A 21,884-nucleotide genomic window follows, 5' to 3' on the forward strand; every position below is an offset into this window, starting at 1 on the left:
GGGAAGTGGATGTGGAAGTATGTTCATGAGAAAGTGACTATGTGAAAGAAGGTTATATGTTGTGTTAACAATCTAAACCCAAGATCCTTTGCTTTGGATAATTTGGTCTCATCAAGAGGTTCTTGGATTTGGAAAGGGATAATTAAAAATTGCTTTTATAGTGATGAGTTTGGGGTCTGTTTTAGGGGGAACCTTCATTTCAGAGTAGGCAATAGTGATTCTATCTCGTTCTGGCACGATGCTTGGTTAGATGGTCTGCTACTGAAATTTTACTTTACTCGCTTGTTCTTGTTATTGACTAACAAGGATGGGATGATCATAGATTTTAGGAAGAAGTGTGCCTCTTGTTGGTTTTGGAATATCCAAATGAGAAGAAACCTTGCAATATGGGAGATAGAACAATGGATTGAACTTAATTCTTTGTTAATTGATTTTCATTCCTCGAATGGGTTGGAGGATAACAATGTTTGGACAGGAAAAAGAGATGGAAGTTTTTCAATGAAGTATTGCATTCGACAAATGTTTGATGAGTCGGTTATCAGTTTTTCTTGGTCGATGAGTGTTTGGTTAGGGGTTGCTCCACCCCAGGTGGAATCCTTCGTGTGGAAGGTGGTGAATAAAAAGGTGGCAGTTAAAATGGAGTTAATTAAGAGAGGGGTACCTGGAATCGTGGTCCAATCTTACACGCTGTGTGGTCCTAAAACTGTTTACCTTTTGTTTGTGTCATATAATGTATCGTGGGGGATATGGATGAGCTTTTTTAGGATGTGTAATATTTCTTTTGTTGTCCCAGAAAGTTCTGCTTCATTAATGTCAGCCTGGTTTAAGCTGGTGTCATACTCGACTATTTGGACTTTTATTCTAGGGGCAATATTCTGGTCAATTTGGAAGATGATGAATGTAATTGTTTTTAATAAAGGGAAGTTAGATATTGTTTTTATATGTTTTTTTATTAGATACAGGGTGGCATCTTGGTTCCTGTCTAAGTTTAAAAATATGACTTTATTGGTGGATAGCTTGATGGCGGACCTCAGGTTAGCAGATGTTGGGTCGTCTTAAAAAATTGAGTCTTTTAATCTTTTTCGATGGTCTCCTCCTCTTCCTGGATTTTTCAAAGCTAATATGAATGGTGCAATGGATTGTCATTGGCAAAAAAGGGGTATTGACAGGCTGTTAAGGGACAAGAATAATGTGGTGCTAGGATCTTTCTCTGAAAATATTGGTCTAGGTCCTCCAATTTTGATTGAATTATTGGCTATCAAAAGGGGATTTGAATTGTTCATGGAGTCTGGAAGTGATACAAAGGGCTCATTGTTGAGTCTGATTGCTTAGTAGCTGTAGGGTGGATTAGAAATCCTGGATCTTGAACTCCTTTGTTTTGAGGCTATTGTGAAAGAAATTGTTAGTATTGTGTTAAATAGGGGTGTCATTGACATATTAAGCGTGTAGGCAATTATGAAGCTGATGAATTGGCTAAGTTAGGGAGTGGCTAAGGTTGTTTAGGTTATGTTGTTGGTTATTGTTGTGTAGGGTTGTTTTCTGGGTGGTTGTGTTGTATTGTTCTTGTATTGTTGTTGGTATTTAATTAATAAAATTTTAGGCACTCTTTTCCTCCTTCCAATGTCCGTTAAGCTACTTTTGTAATTTGACAGTTATAAAGGGGGTTTTAATGAGACATCTTTTTATAAAAAAAACTGAAACCCAAAACTTTGCTGCAACATACTCAAGATAATAGTTTACGTAACAGTATGTTTGAGATTTTGAACTTTTTATTCTGAAATTTCTTGTACACTTGATTAATGAATATTATTCCTTATGTGCATAAAGTCATGTAGTTTAAGAAATATATTCAATATCCTGGGATCTTCTTTAGAGAAACACTGCTATATTCCTCCGTTGGTACTTTCTGACCTAATAAATCGTTTTCCATCCATTGTAATTTTAGATCATTAGAGTGACCTATAAGCATTTAGAAGGCATTGGTATTCAGCCTAATAGCCACTAGTAGTGAATCAAAATAGAAAGGATGTTGTAATGGATCAAGACAAAGAAGTTTTGTCCATGGCATAAGCTTCAAAAGCTTTAACTTAGACGTTAAAACTGAACAAGGAAAATTTTGTTTTCTGAAGCAGTCAAATTTATAATATAGTTTATTGTTATTATCTAAATAGATTTTTTCTCAGTTAGTAATAAATCAGAATATTCAATGTTCAGGTCATCCATCTTCAGCCATACATGCTATTTGTTAATATGGTCGGTTTAAGTATTTGTCTGCAGCAGTATGATTCTCAGACAGTAGAATGGATCCATCCCACTGATCCTCCAAAACTCTTTGGATGGCAGACTTCTTCAAAAGTTGAGTTGTTGAAGGTCAGTGTACATCAGTTATAGCAGTGATTCAATATGTTGCATAAATTATTATGTTTGTTTTAACTAATTGGTCTTCTTCTTTTTCAGTTACGGGTAGATGGATATGGGTGGAGTACACCTTTTAGTGTTTGTAGTGAAGGGGTGATGCGTGTTTCTTTGAAAAATGACACTGGAAGTAATCCGTTATTTTTAAAGGTTGAAGTTAGGAGTGGAACGAAAAGCTCACGCTACGAAGTTATCTTCCGCCCAAACTCCTCATCAAGTCCTTACAGGTTACATGTTACACCAGTGCATATATTTCTAAAATTTCCTTGATCACTATTTTCCTTTTATTATTTACATTATCCTATTTCAAAAGGTAGGCATATGAGAGTGGTTGAGTGGTCTAGCTGGGTTTTGGTATCTAATTGAGTCATTTTGAGATTTGGTTATGGTATCGGTCATTTTTCTTTTGGGTTAATTCTCAAGCCTCAATCTAATTTTATACCAATAATTATGTAAAGATAAGGGAACAAAAATATTTGCAATACATATTTACAATAAATAAAATCTCCAATAGCTAAATCAACTCTTAATATTATATATATCTCAACAATGTCTAATTTGGACTTCAAGTTCACAAAAATATATTATGGTAATGTCTTTGTAAGAATGTCCATTGTCTATTGACATTTATTTGTGTAGACTAGCCTAAGGATTCCCTCACCTATCTTCTCCTTGATGAAGTGATTATCAATCTTCATGTGTTTACTTCAATTAGACTGAACGAGTTTTTTATTCAATGCTTATAGCTACTTTATTATCATAGAAAAGTTTCATGAAATTTCTTGTAGATATCCTCACAAGTACCATGTGACATTGCTCTAAATTCAGCTTATGCACTCCATGTAATTAGGCTCCACATAAGAAAGTTCAATAACCCATAGTTGGTCTTTGGTCCATTATGGAACTACCTCAATTGGTATGTGTATACTTTGACATCTTTGTTTAATGTTTCCTTTGTCAAGGGGCAAAACTCTCCTCATGGTCAATCCCATAAGATTGAGTGGATCCCTTTTGTAATGAGATGAGCTTTTGTAACTGCTAATGCTTCCATTTGCTTTGTGTCTGATTGAGAAGATCTATTTGCAACCAATCAGACTTTTCCTCTGGGCATATCAATGATCTTGCATGTGTTGTTCTTTTCTGGAGCTTGGATTTATTCCAAAATAATAGTCATCCGCTTGGGTTATAAACATGTTTTTTATGTGTTTAGATTTTTTTCATTGGTTATAGAGGAGATAAGGACTCTAAAACTAGGGGAAACTTTCTGTAAGAGAAAATTATGAATAGGTGTTTATTACAAGGCCATAAGATTATTTATTGTGATAATAGAATTGTGTTGAGCAGGAGTGCTACCTATGTGAGACTGTGAGTATCCAGATTTTCTAAACTTGGTTCAGATCATTTGATCTATTATGATATTATATGTCTCTCTAAGCTCTCATATGAGTTTTTGTCTCCAAGAATTAACCCTGAGCTCTTTTTCCTTCTCTTTTGTGACGTCATGTTAGAAGGATTAGGTTGGTCACTTATAGATAAAATCATAGTAATTCTTGATAATTTTACTACAGAAGGGTTATAGTTATATATACAAGTTGTAATATTAACTTTAGGAAACTCTTAAGCTAGGAAAGAATTAATTCTAGAAAAACACATATCCCCTTAAAGTTAAGGATTATAACTACTAAAATATATTCGTAGAATCCTATCTAACGACACATAATCTTTCTAATTTAGGAATATATTTTCTGACACTCCCCCCTCAAACAGGGGAATGGATATCCTCAATCCTCAACTTGCTTGCTAGCTTCTGAAAATACTTCTCAGTATCCCCTTGGTAAGTATATCTGCAACTTGAACTTGAGTGGAGACATAGGGAGTACAAATTAGGCCACTATCAAGTTTCTCCTTTATGAAAAGTTTATCCAGTTCAACATGTTTTGTCATGTCATGTTGAATTGGATTATGAGCAATGTTGATTGTTGATTTATTATCACATTATAACTTCATTTGACCTTTCCATTCGATTTTCAAATCTTCCAAAATAATCTTCAGCCACAATAATTCATAAATTCCAAGTGTCATCGCCCTAAATTTTGCTTCTGCACTGGATCAGCCACAACATTCTGTTTTTTGTTCCTCCAAGTCACTAGGTTTCCTCCCAAAAAAGTCCAGTACACTGAGGTTGATCTCAACTATGGACCATGCATAGTCTGCATATAAATATGCTTCCAAAGTTAAACTTCCTCCCTTTTTAAATAAAATTCCTCTGCCTAGTGTGCCCTTCAAATACTGTAAAATTTGAGTCACGACTCTTAGTGTGATTCTTTAGGATTATACATGAATTGACTCACAACTCCAACTGCATAGGCAATGTCTAATTTGGTGTGTGACAAGTAAATGAGTCTTCCCACAAACCTTTGATATGAGCTTCTGTCAACTGTTGCATCTTCTTTTGAATCTCCAAGTTTGTGATTAACTTGGTGTTTCTGCTGGTCTGCACCCTAGTTTTCCAGCTTCTGTCAACAAGTCTAGAGTGTATTTTTGTTGAGATATGAAAATTCTTTACTTTGAGTGTGCCACTTCAATACCAATGAAGTATTTTATTCTTCCAAGTTCTTTAACTTCAAAATCCTTCACCAAACACTTTTTTAGATCATAAATTCTTTCCAAATCATCCCCTATAACTATGATATCATCTACATAGACCAATAAAGCAGTTACTCCCCCTAAAGGCGAATGTTTCACAAATAAGATATGATCACCTTAACTCTGTCTATAGCCCAGATTTAGCATCACTTTGGTAAATCTCCCAAACCAGACTCTTGGGAAGTGGTTTAGCCCATATAGAACCTTTTTTAACATGTACACTGCCTGCCCAGTACTTGGATCAAATCCTGTTGGGATGTCCATATACACTTTCTCCTCAAAATCCCCATGTAATAAAACACCCTTAATGTCAACTTGTTGTAATTTCCACCCTTGATCGACAGCTAATGACAACAGGATTCTCGCTATTAATTATTTGCAACAGAAGAAAATGTCTCAAGGTAGTCTATCCATAAGTTTGAAAGTACCCTTTGGCTACCAACCTTGCTTTGTACCTCTCTAAAAGGCCCATCTGATTTGTACTTTACTGTAAACACCCATCTGCACCCCATTGTTTTCTTCCCTTCTGGTAGTTCTACCAAGTTCCATGTCTTGTTCTTCTCAAGTGATTCCATCTCATCTTACATGACATTCTTCCAATCTTCATTTTTTAATGCCTCTGATACATTTTTAGGAATGAAAATGGTATTTAGGGCTAGTAAGGAAGACTTTGTGGTTGTGAGATAAGTTCTTGTAGGAATAAATAGATATAAAGGGTTTTTGTGGTTCAAGCTCTTTTTTCTTTTCTAATTGCGATAGGAAAGTCAAAATACATGTGATCAGAAATATGATCAGAATATTCAGTGATATTTTGATCAAACACATGCTCAGTATTTACCTCAGGTTGTATAGGAGAGGAAGAGGATGATTAAACCTACTTTGGTGCATTCCTCCTTGAATTGACCAGTAAAGGACGAGTAATGGCCCAAGTCTTTAGCTGAGGTGTATTAGGATCAGATTGTAAGGAGGTAGATTAGTCTAAATAAGGCTATTGGGCAGGTTGGTAGACAACATGTAATTGTTGGGCTAGTGCAGGAAAGTCAAGAAGTGGCTGAAGTAAGAAACAATCTTTGTCTTTATCTTCCCTGAATGAAATCTCCCCCTGAAGATAAGGGTGGATAAAATAATTTTATTTTTCTGTAAACGTGACATCAACATAAACAAAATGTTTACTTGTAGGTGGATGATAACGTTTGTACCCCTTTTGAGTAGAAGAGTAGTCAATAAATATTCATTTCAATGCCCTTGGATCAAGCTTACCCCTATTTTGAGAGTGTATATGAACAAAGGCAACACAACCAATATTTTGGGCTTAAGTTTAAGTGAAGGACTGAAATTTGGGAAGAAATTGGTTAGAACTTGGATAGTGCTTTGGGACTCGAGGACTTTAGTAGACAGTTAACACAGCTTCCCCCAATATGGTTTAGGGATATTTTTTTGAAATAAAAGGGCTCTTGTTATAGCAATGATATGGCCATCTTTCTGTCACACTGTTCTGTTGAGGGTATTAACACAAGAAGACTCATGTATGATGCATTTCTCTTGAAAATAGGGTGATAGTACTTGGTTGAAATAGTCCTTGGCATTATCTGATCGAAACTATTTTATATGTACCCCAAACTGAGTCTTAATCATGGTATAAAAGGTCTTAAAGGCAGAGCTTACATCTGATTTTTGTTTTAGAAGATATCTATGTCACTCGGGTACAATTATCTATGAAATAAATAAACCATTAGGCCCCAGTTATATTTGGAGTGGTGGATGACCCCAAACATCACTATGAATAAGAGTAAAAGGGGGTGGAGGCTTTTTTATTGCTTACTGGAAAAGAAATTTGTTTATGTTTTGCAAGTTCACAAATGTCACAGTGAAATTCTTCAACATTTAAAGATTTGAACAAAAAGGAAACATAAGTTTTATAACTTTAAAGAATGGATAACCAAGGCAAAGGTGATGAAGTCATACTTGGTCTTTATTGATTTTAGATTCTGATAAAAGGGACAGTGGTGAGGTAGTCAGGGCATTGACTTGTCCACTGGGGTCTTTAAGGTAGTATGGGTCATTCACTTCTTTAGCACGTCCAATCATCCTCCTCGTTCCTTGTTCTTGAGAAATACATTGAGTGGGATGGAAGAGAACACTACAGTTAGTGTCCTTGGTAATATTTTGGATTGAAATAAGGTTAGTAAATAGTTTGGTTACATGAAGGACATTTTTTAGTGTAAGAGTTTCGCATATAACAATATCTCCTTGACAAGCCACTGTTATCACAGTACCACCTCCTATTGTTATCTTTTTATTGCTAGGACAAAGTGTATAGGTGATAAATCTGAGTGAAGAATTTGTCATATGGTCTATAGCCCGTGAGTCAATTACCCATGCGTTTTGGGTAGGTAAATCTGAGGCCTTAGAGTTTTGAGAAGAGGAGGATATACCTGAGAAAACAAGACTACAAGTACCTGTTGAGGAGGGCTTTTCTAGAGACATCAACAAGCTTTTCAATTTTTCAATTTCTTCTCTGTTGAACTCAATAGGCAATTCTTGAGAGTCTTCCACCATCTATTTTGTTGTATATGCCCTTCATTGTCCTTTTGATGTCCTCCTTTCTCTGATAAAAACTCTTATTTGTTGTTTGAGGCTTCCCATGAAGCTTTCAAAAATTCTCTTTCGTATAGCGAGATTTCTTACAATAGGTGCACCACAGGGAATCCCTGTTAGATGTTTTAGCTATTTCTGGTTGCTTATTATCTTCAGTAACTAGCTGTTCCAAACAAGTTCTTCTCTTAGTTACGGCTCTAGTTACTAATGTTGAACTCTCCACTTGATTGCTTTTAATCATAACTCCCCTTCTTCCTTCCTCAACATGAATAATTACAATTGATTCATTTAGTAAGGGCAGATCTTCCTTTCCAAGAATCTGGACTTTTATTGCATCGAATTCAATATTTAGTCCAACAAGAAAATCATAAATTTTGTCTTTTTCAACAAACCTTTTTAGGATTGTTGCATCTTCATTGTATCTCATTTGGATACACTGGTAGTGATCCACCTCTTGCCACATGTTCTGTAGTATGTTAGAGATTCTGTGATTGACTTGTTTCCCTGTTTAATGGATGAAATCTTGATTTCAAAGATCTGGTCAGCATCCCTAACCTTTGAATAAGTTTGTTTTGCAGCATCTCATATTTTTTGGGTTGTATTGAGGAACATGCACGTATCACTAATCTCTGGCATCATGGAATTCAATAACCAGGACATTATTGATGAATCATGTTCATCCCAAGCATCAAACCTGGGATCTCCCTGCTTAGGCCCAGTCCCAAGAAGATGACTTAATTTACTTCTACCCTTTAGGAATGTTCGAACTAATTGGGACCATTTAAGGTAGTTCTTCCCATTCAATCTATAGACACCTTGTATATTCTGTAAGTCGCCCGTTGAATTAGAGTGATTCTCTTCACTCATTATGACTTCCTGAACAGTCTCAAATTGTTGGTGTCAATTACTTCAACCATGTTTTTGTTGGGTAACACTACGCACTTAAGGAAGGGAATTAAGAGAAAAAAGTTGTTAAATAGAGGTTAAAAGGACCCAAAAACGAGCTAAAAAAAACTCTGATACTATGATAAAATCAGAGTAATTCTTGATAATTTTACTGTAGAAGGGTTACAGTTATACATACAAGTTGTAATCTTAACTTTAGGAAACTCTTAAGCTACGAAAGAATTAATTCTAGGGAAAGATATAATCCCTTAGGGGGTGTTTGGATTGGGGAATGTGGGATTCCCATGGGAATGGAATCCACATTCCCCCGTTTGGTTAGCCCGGGAATCCTATTCCCGGTAATGTAAGATTACCAATAGTGGATTTTTTGGGGTATATTACCGGGAATGTCATTACCTCCATTTCCTTAGGTATTGTTGGATTACCGGCGTTTTGGACTAAAATGCCCTTAAATTTTTATTTTTTTTCAAAAATATATTTATTCTGTCATCGAATAATAAAAATTTTACGAATGTTAAATTACAAATTTATCCTTAAATTATTTTAGATTTACAAAAAAAAATCTATAATTAAAATTTTATATAAAGTTCAAGGGTTTAAATAAAATTTTACCCTTTCATTAAACTTTTTTTTATTTTTAATTTTGTAAAAAATATATAAATATTATGAATTTAATTTTTTTAAAGAAAATATATAAATATTTTCCAACTTGTAATATTACACAAATATATAATTAGGACAATTTGGTCAAATATACATTCCAATAATCTTTTATTCCTTTAACCAAACACGGTAATCTTACATTCCTGCTAAGCCAACCAAACACAAAATACAACATTCCCAGTAATGCTATTCCTTGGTAATCTTACATTCCCACTGGTAATCTTATATTCCGTGAACCAAACGCACCCTTAGGGGATGTTTGGATCAAGGAATGTGGGATTCTCATGGGAATAGAATCCACATTCCCATGCTTGGTTGATCGGGAATCTCATTCCCGGTAATGTTTTATTATCAATAGTAGATTTTTTTAGGTATATTACCGGGAATATCATTACCTCCCTTTCCTTAGGTATTGTTGGATTACTGGCTTTTTGGACTAAAATGCCCTTAATTTTTTTTCTTCAAAAATATCCTTCTTCTGTCATTGAATAATAAAAATTCTACGAAGGTTAAATTATAAATTTATCCTTAAACTATTTTAGATTTACAAAAAAAAAATCTATAATTAAAATTTTATATGAAGTTCAGGGGTTAAAATAAAATTTTACCCTTTCATTAAACCTTTTTATATTTTCAATTTTGTAAAAAATATATATGTAAATTTTATGAATTCTAATTTTTTAAAGAAAATATATAAATATTTTCCAACTTGTTAAAAAACAAATATATAATAAGGACAATTTGGTCAAATATACATTTCAATAATCTTTTATTCCTTTAACCAAACACGGTAATCTTACATTCCTGCTAAACCAACCAAACACAAAATACAACATTTCCAGTAATCATATTCCCAGGTAATCTTACATTCCCACTGGTAATCTTATATTCCGTGAACCAAACACACCCTTAAAGTTTGGAATTATAACCACTAAAAGATATTCACAGAATTCTATCTAACAGCACATAATCTTCCTAATTTAGGATTTTATTTTCTGACACTCATGGTACTTGATGTTACAAACTCAAGGATGATTCGAACTCAAGGTTATAAGGTTTAGGCTCAAGAGGTTTGAAATGAGCTTGGGTTTGTGTTTTGGTGATAGGTTTGTGTGTAGGTTGATAGATATCAATTATACCATCCCAAAACTGATATGAGCTAGGGATAGGATTGCTAGGGTTCACAATTTTGGATAGTATGTTTGATTTTCAAAGAAAGTGACATCCATAGAATTCAACAATTTTATCATTGTTTTAGAATAGCACTTGTTAATATTCAAGTTGACCTACTAGTAGGGGATCCATCGCTTGCAGACAATTTGCCTATAAAATCCTACAATAAGGAGAAGGTTCTTAACTGGTCTCCGCCTCCTTCGAATTTCTTTAAATTCAATGTTGATGGAGCGGTAAGAGGTGATGGGCTGCAGGGAGGTATTGGAGGAGTCTTGAAAGATTCGGAATGTTCTACTTTATATACCTTTTCTTTTGCGGTGGGACCTGGTCCTTCCATGTTAGCTGAGCTGATAGCTATTAAAGAAGGGATTGATCTATTCATTTCTTCCGAATGGGCTTTGAAGGGAAGACTAATCTTTGAGATAGATTGTAAAACAGCAGTTGACTGGATTTTGATGCCATTTTCTGCCCCTACCTTTTTCAATACTTTAGTTGGGGAAATTGAGGCCATAATTTCTGCTAGGGGTATTATTGTTAGATGGATTCCTAGGTCATGCAATTGGGAGGCTGATAAGCTAGCAAAAGAGGGTATTGGTTGATGTTTGAGCTTTATGGTTGTTTTGGTTTGTATTATATTTCGGACAATTTATTAAGCTGCAATCTTATGTAAACATGGTTTTTTAATATAATGAGGTACTCTTTTCCTCCTTCCGCTAGTTGCCTCTTTCACAAGAGCCAACTATGAGGGAGGTTTTTAATGAGACCTCCTATTCCTATCCAAAAAAAAAGAATAGCACTTGTAGGCTTTCTGATTTAGAGAATGTATTAAGAATGTGCATTAGATGGATTTGGGATTCAATTTTCCTTTTGTTGTTGATTGATATGAACAAATGTTGTGCATCTAAAGACTTTAATTGAAATGTTGGAGATCTTTCGAGCATGTGCATATGAAGCACGGAATTCGACATGGTGTTTTGAACTTTGACACACAGAAAGGCATTCTATTTATCAAGTAATTTATTTCTAAGTACAACTTCCTCCCATAAGTGTTTTGGCAAATGCGTGAAGAGCATAAGTGATCTAGCAACCTTTAAATTGTGTATGATAAGGAAAAGCGGAAGCTTGGATCGTTTAAACCCTTATTGAATCTGATTTTTAAGAGTAAAGATTTAAGATTAAAAAATTCCTAGATGACTATAAAATAAAAATAAAAAAAATTTCTGAAGAGGGTCTTGATTGTTTTCGAGTTATGTACAGGGCTAAAGCTGAATCTGTTGAAGAGCAGGATTTTCGGTATTAATGTACAAGAATCAGTTGTTGGGGATTGGGCTACCTCTATAGGATGTTTTCGAGGCTCCTTTCCAACGGAGTATTTGGGGTTACCCTTGGGAGCTAGGAGGAATTCTATTCACCTATGGGAGCCGATTGTGAATAAGTTCTACAAGAAACTTGCAGGCTGGAAATCAAGTTATTTATCCATTGCAGTAAGGGTTGTTTTGATAAAATCAGTCTTGAATGCTCTTCCAAATTACTATATGTCGCTTTTCAAAATGCCAGTGGTTGTTCGGAAAAAATTGGAATCTTTAATGTCTAATTTCTTGTGGGGCTCATCGACAGAGAAGAAAAGGATCCACTGGGTTAATTGGTCTACTGTTTGCAAAAATAAAGAATTTGGAGGATTGAGTATTGCAGATCTTGACCTTCGGAATAAGGCTCTCTTGGGTAAATGGGTTTGGAAGTTTGGTAATGAGAAGGATTCTTACTGGAAGGCTACGATCTGTTCTAAGTATAATGTTGATAGGAGGTCAATTGTTCTAGATGCTAATTTGCCTTCCAGTACGTCGTGGATGTGGGAAGGAATATTAAAAAACTATCGGTTGAATGACTCTTTTGGGATATGTTTTCGAAATAACCTAGTGCTTCAAGTGGGAAAAGGAGATTCAATAAGGTTTTGGCATGACTCTTGGGCTAGTAACCATCCCTTGAAGACACAATTTCTGAGAATATTTGCTTTGTCGGTTAATAAGGATGGGGTTGTGGCTGATTTTGGGAGTGTTTGTAATGGGGAGTGGGTGTGGGATGTTCAACTGAGGAGAGATTTATTGGACAGGGAATTTGATCAATGGTTGCAAATGATGGTACTGTTGGATAACTTTCGTCCTTGTTTGATAGGAGAAGATTACTTTGCTTGGAAAGGAAATGGGGATGGCGTGTTTTCGGTAAAGTCTTGTAACAAAATTTTTTCAAGATTATCTGAGCCAGATGTCGCATGGTCGGAGATTGTGTGGAAGGGGTTAGTTCCACCTAAAGTAGAGGTTTTTCTGTGGCAAATTATTCATCAGAAGTTGCCTGTTAAATCTGTATTATTGAGCAGAGGTGTCAAAGGTATCGAGAATCCATACTGTGTGTTTTGTGGAGTGGAACCTGAGTCGGTGAGCCACTTATTCTTTTCTTGTGATCTGGTCTGGGATATTTGGGTAAAATTCTTACGGTTGTGGAATGTCTGTTCAGTACTACCCAATAATCCTAAAGGGTTCTTGCTTTCTTGGGTGGAATTGAGACCTAACTCGGATATTTGAAATTTTCTACCGGGAGCAGTTTTGTGGACTGTCTGGATTTGCAGGAATCAGATTGTGTTTCAGAATGAGAAGATGGATAAAGCTAATCTATTCTTTTTGGTGAGGTATAGGGTGGCATCTTGGTTCTTGGCTAAATACAAGAATATATCTATCCAAGTTGACAGCCTTATGGGTGATTTAACCTTAGCAGATGTGCATCGTTCCCCTACTAAGTTGCGGTTGCCGAAAATGAAGTGGTGTCCTCCTCCTTCGGGTCATTTTAAGATGAATGTTGATGGGGCTGTTACGTTTGATTGGAGAAGAAGCGGTATTGGAGGTGTTCTTAAGGATGCTCATAGTAAGCAGTTAGTTTCATTCTCGAGAGCGACAGGTCCGTGCACTCCGATTATGGCTGAGATTTCTGCGATTAAAGCAGGGTTAGAATTGTTTTTTGATTCAGTTTGGAGAGATAAGGGGATTCTGATTTTGGAAAGTGATTCATCTCTGGCTCTGAAATGGATCAACAACCCGGATCAATACCTGGTTCTCTACGTTGATTTGATCAGAGAAATCCAGAAAACTGTTATGCAGTTTAGTGTTCTGACTAGGCATATTCGCAGATGTTCTAATGGGGAAGCTGACTGTTTAGCTAAATCTGGAATAGGTTAATGAGTGTTGAGGTTATGGTTTTGTGGGTTTGGGTTACTGGGTTGTTGTAATGAAGGTCTTTGTTTTGTGTGTTTCGTTTCGGTTGTAACTCTTATGTTTGGTAATAAATTATGGGCACCCTTTTCCCCCTTCCAATGATTATTGTGTTTCTAAACACAATAACTAAGAAGGAGGTTTTTAATGGGGCCTAATTCCTATCAAAAAAAAAAAGAAGAGAGAAGAAAGGATTTCGGCTTAGGATTTTGTAGGATAGCTGCTGAATAGACTTTTGAATTCTCTAATCGACTCAAATATGAAAATAAAGTAATAAGGGTTAAGAATAGATTAAAGAATTAAATAATGGAAATAAAAATCAACGTTAACCAGTCTCGAAAGACAACTTCAATGACTTCTCTAAAATGCATTGTTTTACCCCTCCTATTCTTGTATCAGTGTTTTTTTTCTTTCGGCAACTTCATTTTGTTGTGGGGTGTCTACACTAGAGCTCCAATGCATTCTTCTTTGCTCCGTGAGATTGGCTCCGAGGATCAAGTTAAAACATTCCCCCTCATTATCTACCTTGAACTACATTTTTGTCTTGAAACTAGGTTTGAACCATATTGTTGGAATTTTGAAAATTTTGGCCCACTTTTGATGTTTCCTTCATAAGGAATACTTAAGTAATCATAGTGTGGTCGTATATAAGTTTTACTAACCACCTGGACTCGAAAATAATGTTGGTTCAAGATAGTCCATAGATATCTCTATGAATTATAAGGAAGAATGTATGGTTGGTATGGTTGATTTAGATAGGTATTTCAGAAATTTTTGGATAACTGACAAACTTTACACTAAAAATTTGTTCGGTTTTTGTTAAACAAGGAATGAAAAAATTTCCAGATACTTGAAATTTGGATGACCTAATTAGTTGTTCCACAACATAATTACACGATCCTTGTCTGGTACTAGATAATGTAGCCACACAAACTGTTTTTTGAGATTGTCTTTTCAGGAAGTTAACTTTGAAAATGTAGAGGCCTGCAGTCCAAGACCTAAAATTTGCACATGTTTGAAAGGGAGTTTAGCTACACAATTAGCGTCTCTAGTATTCTTACTTTTAGATGGCATATTACAAATTAGATCAAGTATAAACAATATTGAATCGAGGGTTATATTCCATGGAGATAAGAATTGAACATGTACCAACCACCTTAGAGAGAGACCCATCAGCAAGGCATACTCTTACATTATCACAACATGTATCAAATTTATGGAACACATTGGCATCTCTTGTCATATGATTAGATGCCTATGAATCCACAATCCTCTGATACTTTTGTGTTGTTTCTTGCGTTTCTTTCAATCTGTCTTTCATTATAATATTATTATCTTCCGGGAACAGGATTGAAAATCGCTCCATTTTCTTACCAATACTCTTCCAGCAAGTGGATGGCACTAGTGATTCATGGCAGTCTCTTCTTCCCAATACAGCTGCTTCTTTCTTATGGGAAGACCTTGGTCGACGGCATTTGTTGGAAATCCTTGCAGATGGAGCTGATCCATCGAGCTCAGACAAGTACAATATTGATGAGATTTTTGATTACCAGCCGGTTGATTTGCTAGGCCCTGTCAGAGCTTTACGGGTTACCATCCTAAAAGAAGAAAAAGTAAATGTTGTTAGGATCAGCGATTGGATGCCTGAAAATGAACCTACAGCAATAATTGATCCATCCTCATTCTCAGAGCTTTCCGGAAATGTGTCTCGTCAACAGCAATTGCAGTCCACCCCAGAATGTGAGTTTCATTTTATTCTCGAGCTTGCTGAGCTTGGGGTGTCCATTATTGACCATACGCCTGAGGAGATATTATACCTGTCGTTGCAAAATGTTCTTTTGGCATATTCTAGTGGCTTGGGCTCTGGACTTAGCAGGTCTGATATGCTTCTAATAAATTCTTTATTACTGCAATAAAGCCAGATCTATATTATTGCAATGTAAATTTGCTTGTCCTAAGAAGCATTGTTCCATTTCTACCAAAATCCATTAATTTTTAATTTGAACCAATTATTGGATGCCTTGCGGTAAAAAAAATGAACTTAGTTTATTCATGGATCATGAAATTGTTACATATTACTGGTCTCAGATAGTTTGCTTTTGTGATAAACTGTCTATTAATTCATTGAGGATTTTCCTTACCCATTCAGTTTTCATAGGATTACTTATCACAAGTACAAGAATGTATAAGTTACAAGTTGCATGTGTTTTTATTATCCATAAATTCACTGTATGTGGAAGTTGAGCACTAAAAGGTTCTAAACTTGATACATTACTTGGAATAATAGGTGGTCCTACACCTTTTTCCCATTCTGGCCTCTAAGATTTAGCACAATCCTGCTTTGTGGCACACTATTTTGCAGAGAACCTGATAAACTGTCTACTTGCAGTGCAGGCAGAATGATGTTCAGAATAGCAGTATCTTGTACCAAAATTTATCCTTCTTGTGTAACTATTTGTGACTGTTAACTGCTTATATCATTTTTGTTATTTAAGGTTCAAATTAAGAATGAAAGGAATTCAAATGGATAACCAGTTGCCATTAACTCCAACACCAGTTCTATTCAGGCCTCAGAAAAGTGGGCAGGAAACTGACAATATTTTGAAAATTTCCGTTACCATGCAGACAAAGGGATCACTGGATCTATCTGTCTATCCATACGTGGGTTTCCAAGTAAGCAATGTTAACTCTTGAAGTTCTGTAGAGTGTTAAGTTTTTTTACTTAGTCGTTTATATAGTCATCTTTATTTTGATTTGCTTATTACCAGGGGCCTGATAACTCTGCATTCTTAATAAACATTCATGAACCTATCATATGGCGCATTCATGAAATGATACAGCAGATCAATCTCAGTAGGTTATATGATAGTAAAACTACAGCTGTGTCAGTTGATCCTATCATTCATATTGGGTAAGTGAAAACTTTTCCAATTTTCATATGCAGGCTTTGCTCTGTATTTGATTGATTGAGGCTTATCATTTGTATTTAACCGGAAATACAGGATTCTCAACATCTCAGAAGTTCGTCTGAAAGTGTCGATGGCTATGTCACCTAGCCAACGGCCTAGGGGAGTCCTTGGTTTTTGGTCATCTCTAATGACTGCATTAGGGAACACTGAGAATATGACTGTAAGTGTAACGTTTAATCCCTTCCATCCATTTCCTTGTTTGTAAATCTTTCTTTTTTATGATATTCAATTATCTGGTTGGATCTGGAAAGCCACTTACACAAGTGTATAGAAGCTAGACGAACATGCAGAAAGATTGTCTAACTTGCAGGAATGAATATCTGTTAAGATTCATAACCTCCAAATACATATCTAGAAAATTGCACTAAAATTGTCGATAGATTAATTTGTTTTGGCAATTACAATGGTTTGGTGGCAAAATACTGAAATGTGACACTATGAACCAATATATTTTTATGTTAGTTAATTGTTATTATATGAATGCTACTGCACTAGCAACCCTCTGAACTATGTGCGGTCACACACACAATATATATATCAAAGTCTGCTAAACCAACTTTTGTGACCTTGTTTGTTATTGGTTATGCACATGTAATACAACTGTTTAATAACAGATTAGGATAAACCAAAGATTTCATGAGAAAGTGTGCATGAGGCAGAGTATGATGATTAGCAATGCTATTGCAAATATCAAAAATGATCTTCTTGGTCAGCCGTTTCAATTGCTCTCCGGACTTGATATATTGAGCAATGCAAGTAGTGCTCTTGATCATATGAGTAAAGGAGTGGCTGCTTTATCAATGGATAAGAAATTCATTAAAAGCCGACAGAGACAGGTATGTTAGAAACCCAAATTTGGATTAGTAAGCATACAGTTATTGCAAATTTTATGCTGGTTTGTCCGTGCTACATTAATTTATTCAAAATAACTTTATGAAACTATGATGTGCCCTGTTAACTGCTCAGGGCTTTGAAAGGTGTGTGATAACCCTAAATGTTGAGTGATGGCTTTTGGTTAGGATTGAGTGTTTGAATTTTGTAATGTCGTAGTTTTACCCTCTTGTAGAATTGGCTTTAGTAACATTGTGTATCTCAAATAGTTTAATGATGATTGATTGAAAATAATAGTTTATATAAATGATTGATTAGTAAAACCCCTTTTTTCCCTGCTGTGCCATCTTTAATTTCCTTTTCTGACTATTTTGTTGCACCCTTGAAGCATGCCTATGTTGATGGAATTAAGAAATGTTTATGTTGGCATGGAATTCTCCAGTCAAAGGCTCTCTTATAGGACATGCTAATACGGTATAATGTGCAGTTTGGGTAACAGTGTCTTCTGCATTTTATAACTCAATAGATAACCACAAGAGGTTACCATTGGATTAGGAAACACTTATTTCTCCCTACCTCAACAGTATGACCGTACAATTAGTTGAGTGTCGACCACTTTTTTCTTTTTTTTCCTCCTGCTCATGCTGTTGTTACATGCATGTCATGCTATGATATACAAAAGCCAAAAGTCATCCAATAGGTGTGTTCTTGGATAATGAATACTCGGTGCTATGCAGGTAACCATCTGGGAACATTCACTTTTTTTCCAATTTGACTTTTTCTGGCAGGAAAATAAGGGTGTAGAAGACTTCGGTGATGTTATTAGAGAAGGGGGTGGAGCACTAGCAAAAGGTCTGTTCAGAGGAGTTACGGGCATATTAACAAAGCCTCTTGAAGGCGCAAAAAGCTCTGGTGTCGAGGGCTTTGTTCAGGGTGTTGGAAAAGGCATAATAGGAGCAGCTGCACAGCCCGTGAGTGGGGTACTGGATCTTCTGTCAAAAACTACTGAAGGTGCGAATGCTATGAGATTGAAGATAGCATCTGCCATAGCTTCAGATGAACAGGTCCTCCGGAGGAGGTTACCTCGTGTAGTCACTGGCGATAGTTTGCTTCGGCCATATGATGAGTACAAAGCACGAGGACAGGTACTTTACTTTTCACTATCTCTTTTCACTTCTCAGGAATAGTTTACCTTTGAATATATGAAGTAGAGGACCAAGTCGAAAATACCCTTTCTTTTAAAAAATCTGGCCCTCCATTTGCTTTCAGTTTCAAACTAATCTGGTTTTATTTATGGATGAAGTTTTGATTTGATGATTACCTGCTTGTGCCAACCAACTTGCTACGTGATTCGTTTTGAAGGTCATATTGCAATTGGCGCAATCAGGTTCTTTCTTTGTTGATCTATTCAAAGTACGTGGAAAATTTGCATTATCAGATTCATATGAAGATCATTTCATGCTGCCAAAGGGAAAATTTCTTATGGTTACTCATCGAAGAGTACTATTATTGCAAGTAGGTCGACCAACTTGGTTGGGAAGTGGAAACATTTTACAACTCACCATTCATTTTCCTTTTCTTTTTTGTGTGTATTTCTGAACACAGAGGAGGTTTAAGATGCAATTTTTCCTCTTTTCCAGACAAGTACAAATATCACTCACAGGAAATTCAATCCGATGAAGGATCCGTGTTCAGTATTGTGGGATGTCATGTGGGATGATCTGAAAACCATGGACTTGACACGGGGGAAGAAAGACCTACTAAAAGCTCCACCATCACGGCTCGTACTCCATCTAAAGACTAAACAAGCAGATGCAAAAGAACAAGTTCGAATCATAAAATGCAACAGAGGAACTCATCAGACTCTTGAAGTTTACTCTTCAATTGAAAGAGCAATGATCACATATGGAAGAAACCTTTCGAAGGTTAGTTTCCAGATAACTTATTTAATTTATGTTCACTGTTGGTTTATCACCGTATCTTTCATACTTCGACATGATTTTGATACTTCCAATCTATCTTTTCAACGTTTGATTAAAAAGTCCCTGGAATTTTGTTTTCTTATTCACAATAATACAAGCATAAATGGTTTGTCATTCATGTGTTATGGATATTAAAAACTTGATAGTGGATGCACAGCATAGATGGGAATGTCCCTAAGCATTGCCTTGGATCGTCAGTGTTAAGATATTTATGTCCTAAAAACTTATTTCAATGATTCAGGAGCTACTGAAGAAGGCTACTAAACCATATTCTCCGGTTACCGACACTGCTGCCATTGAACTGATTCCGAAAGAAGGGGCTGCCACCTGGTCTCTTAAATAGGGAATCATCGTCACCGATAACTTAGCATGAGTTTCCAAGACGTGCTTTCATCTTCCGCTATGGATTTATTTATTTCGATGTTTCGAAGGACAATATTTGCAATTTGCAGAGCCCCATATAAACATGGATGCTTCGTCCTTCCTCCAAGCTTTATCTGCTATGCCATCCAAAGTTAAAACAACACTGGCAGATGGCTCTACGGAAACATTGAATGCATGAATATAGATATATTTAAAAGGATATTTCTTTATAGAAATCTTAATGTTAGTAAAATTATCATGTAATCAATGTATTAGGCTTCTGTTTTCCTTTACATTTCTGTGTATGTCTATGTTTTTCGAACGGTAACATGTAATTAATGATTAAAATTCATGAAGTTAAATTATTAAGACTGAAGCAGATGCGCCTTTGGAAGACAAAGCAGTTCCAGTTCTTCTAAATTCTCCAGAGTAGAATTCCGAAAAGTTGGCTCCAGTTATACTCCACCGTATCAAATCCTGCATTGTTAGTAAGATTGGACTGAAGCCAGTTAAATAAAGGAGCAGCGAAAAATAATGATATGTGATGCTGCGGCACAAGTTGCGTCCAGATTGAGCGGGCGAGGTGGCAGTCGCGCAGTACGTGGATAATAGACTCAACGCCGGTACTATACATCGGGCAGTAACCATCATCCGTGAACCCTCATCTCGTGTGTTCTTCATTTTTCATGAGGCGACGGCGCAACACTAGCCAAATAAAGTTCTTAACCCTATGGGGTCTTTTGAAGTCCCAAGCAAGTTTCCATTTGTTGTCTTCCACATCCCATCCATCCTTATTGAGAATATTGAAGCCGATTTGACAGAGCAACTTCCTGTTTTGTCCCATCTCCAAAAAGGGAGGTCCTCGCCGATACAATCATTTGGGGGGGGGGGTATTCCAAAGACCATTTGAACCAAGTCTTCAGGTAAGTTTTATCGGAGGCGAGTGTGGTCCCACTCTCCTTTTGTCGTAGCAAAGTCACGAACCGTGGTGTAGGGATTATGGCCTCGGTTAGCAGTTTTGAGATCGGCAACATGCCCATATCCGAGATCCATGAATCGTACCAGAAGCTGGTATTCCGGCCATTGCCAATAGACCAGCTGACATTCTCCCGGATGTGCACCCAAACTTTCGAGATGGATTTCCAAACAAATGACCCATACTTAACATTAATAGATATAGGCATCAGCTTCTTAACTTTGTATTTATCTCACATTATTCTAGCCCAAATCGAATCTGGTCGAATGATGAAGTTGTAGCCTAACTTAATAAGGAAAGCCTCATTCTGAGTCTGGAGAGAACGGATACCAAGACCCCCGTTATTAAGCGATTGACAGCATTCCTTCCAATTAACTAGGGTCATCTTCGGTTTATCTTTCGAACCTCCCCAAATGAACCTACGAGCAATTTGTTCAAGCTGGTCGCACACGCCTTTCGGAATAGCCACAGTTTGCATAAAGTAATTCGGAACTACGAGTAAAGTGGACTTCGCAAGTGTCACCTGACCTGCAAAGGATAGCTTGGTCGTCGTCCACCCATTCAGTTTCTTATGGAATTTATCAGTGATGAACTGAAACGTGCTTCTAGTGACTCTTGTGGAACAGAGGCATGCCGAGATATTTGCCTAGGTCCGTCGAGTGTTGGAACCCAAGGGATTTTCACAGAATCGTTACCTGAGCGATGTCCGTATTGGTAGAAAAGAATGCTCTAGTCTTGTTGGCATTGACTCTGTGCCTAGAGAATCTGCTAAATTGATCTAAAATCACCCCCAGGAGATTCCTCCGTAAGGGCACCATTCAAGAGGATTCGCATTGAAGACGTAGTGACTGAGTTCATGATGATGCGATGAATGTTGGGTGGACACCCCATATCCTCGAGAGAGAATCAGCAAGAAAATCCCAGCCAACGCAATCGTTGGCTTTTTCGAGGTCCACCTTAACCGTCATCCATTGGGATTTTCCCTTCTTCTTACGCATAGGGTGTATAGCTTCCTGCACCACTAATATGTTGTTTGTGATGTTACTACCTGCAATAAAACTTGCTTGGTTCGGAGCAATAGTTTTTGGGAATATTACTCTCA

At 36.4% G+C, this 21,884-nt stretch overlaps 1 protein-coding gene across 1 annotated transcript in view; it reads left to right on the forward strand.

Annotated features, from left to right (window-relative positions):
• Positions 1 to 19,937, forward strand: part of LOC120160726 — an 86,546-nt gene extending 66,609 nt beyond the window's left edge. The window contains 11 exon segments of the mRNA XM_039171106.1: positions 2,215 to 2,370; positions 2,458 to 2,642; positions 15,010 to 15,537; positions 16,157 to 16,334; positions 16,430 to 16,572; positions 16,664 to 16,790; positions 17,245 to 17,466; positions 18,250 to 18,606; positions 18,824 to 18,976; positions 19,102 to 19,386; positions 19,685 to 19,937. Of these exon segments, the coding sequence (XP_039027037.1) occupies positions 2,215 to 2,370; positions 2,458 to 2,642; positions 15,010 to 15,537; positions 16,157 to 16,334; positions 16,430 to 16,572; positions 16,664 to 16,790; positions 17,245 to 17,466; positions 18,250 to 18,606; positions 18,824 to 18,976; positions 19,102 to 19,386; positions 19,685 to 19,786 (2,436 nt within the window). The 3' untranslated portion in view covers positions 19,787 to 19,937.
• Positions 19,938 to 21,884: the final 1,947 nt, after the last annotated feature.

This window comes from Hibiscus syriacus, unplaced genomic scaffold (assembly GCF_006381635.1).
Source record: "Hibiscus syriacus cultivar Baekdansim isolate YM2019G1 unplaced genomic scaffold, ASM638163v2 tig00000313_pilon, whole genome shotgun sequence".
NCBI lineage: Eukaryota > Viridiplantae > Streptophyta > Magnoliopsida > Malvales > Malvaceae > Hibiscus > Hibiscus syriacus.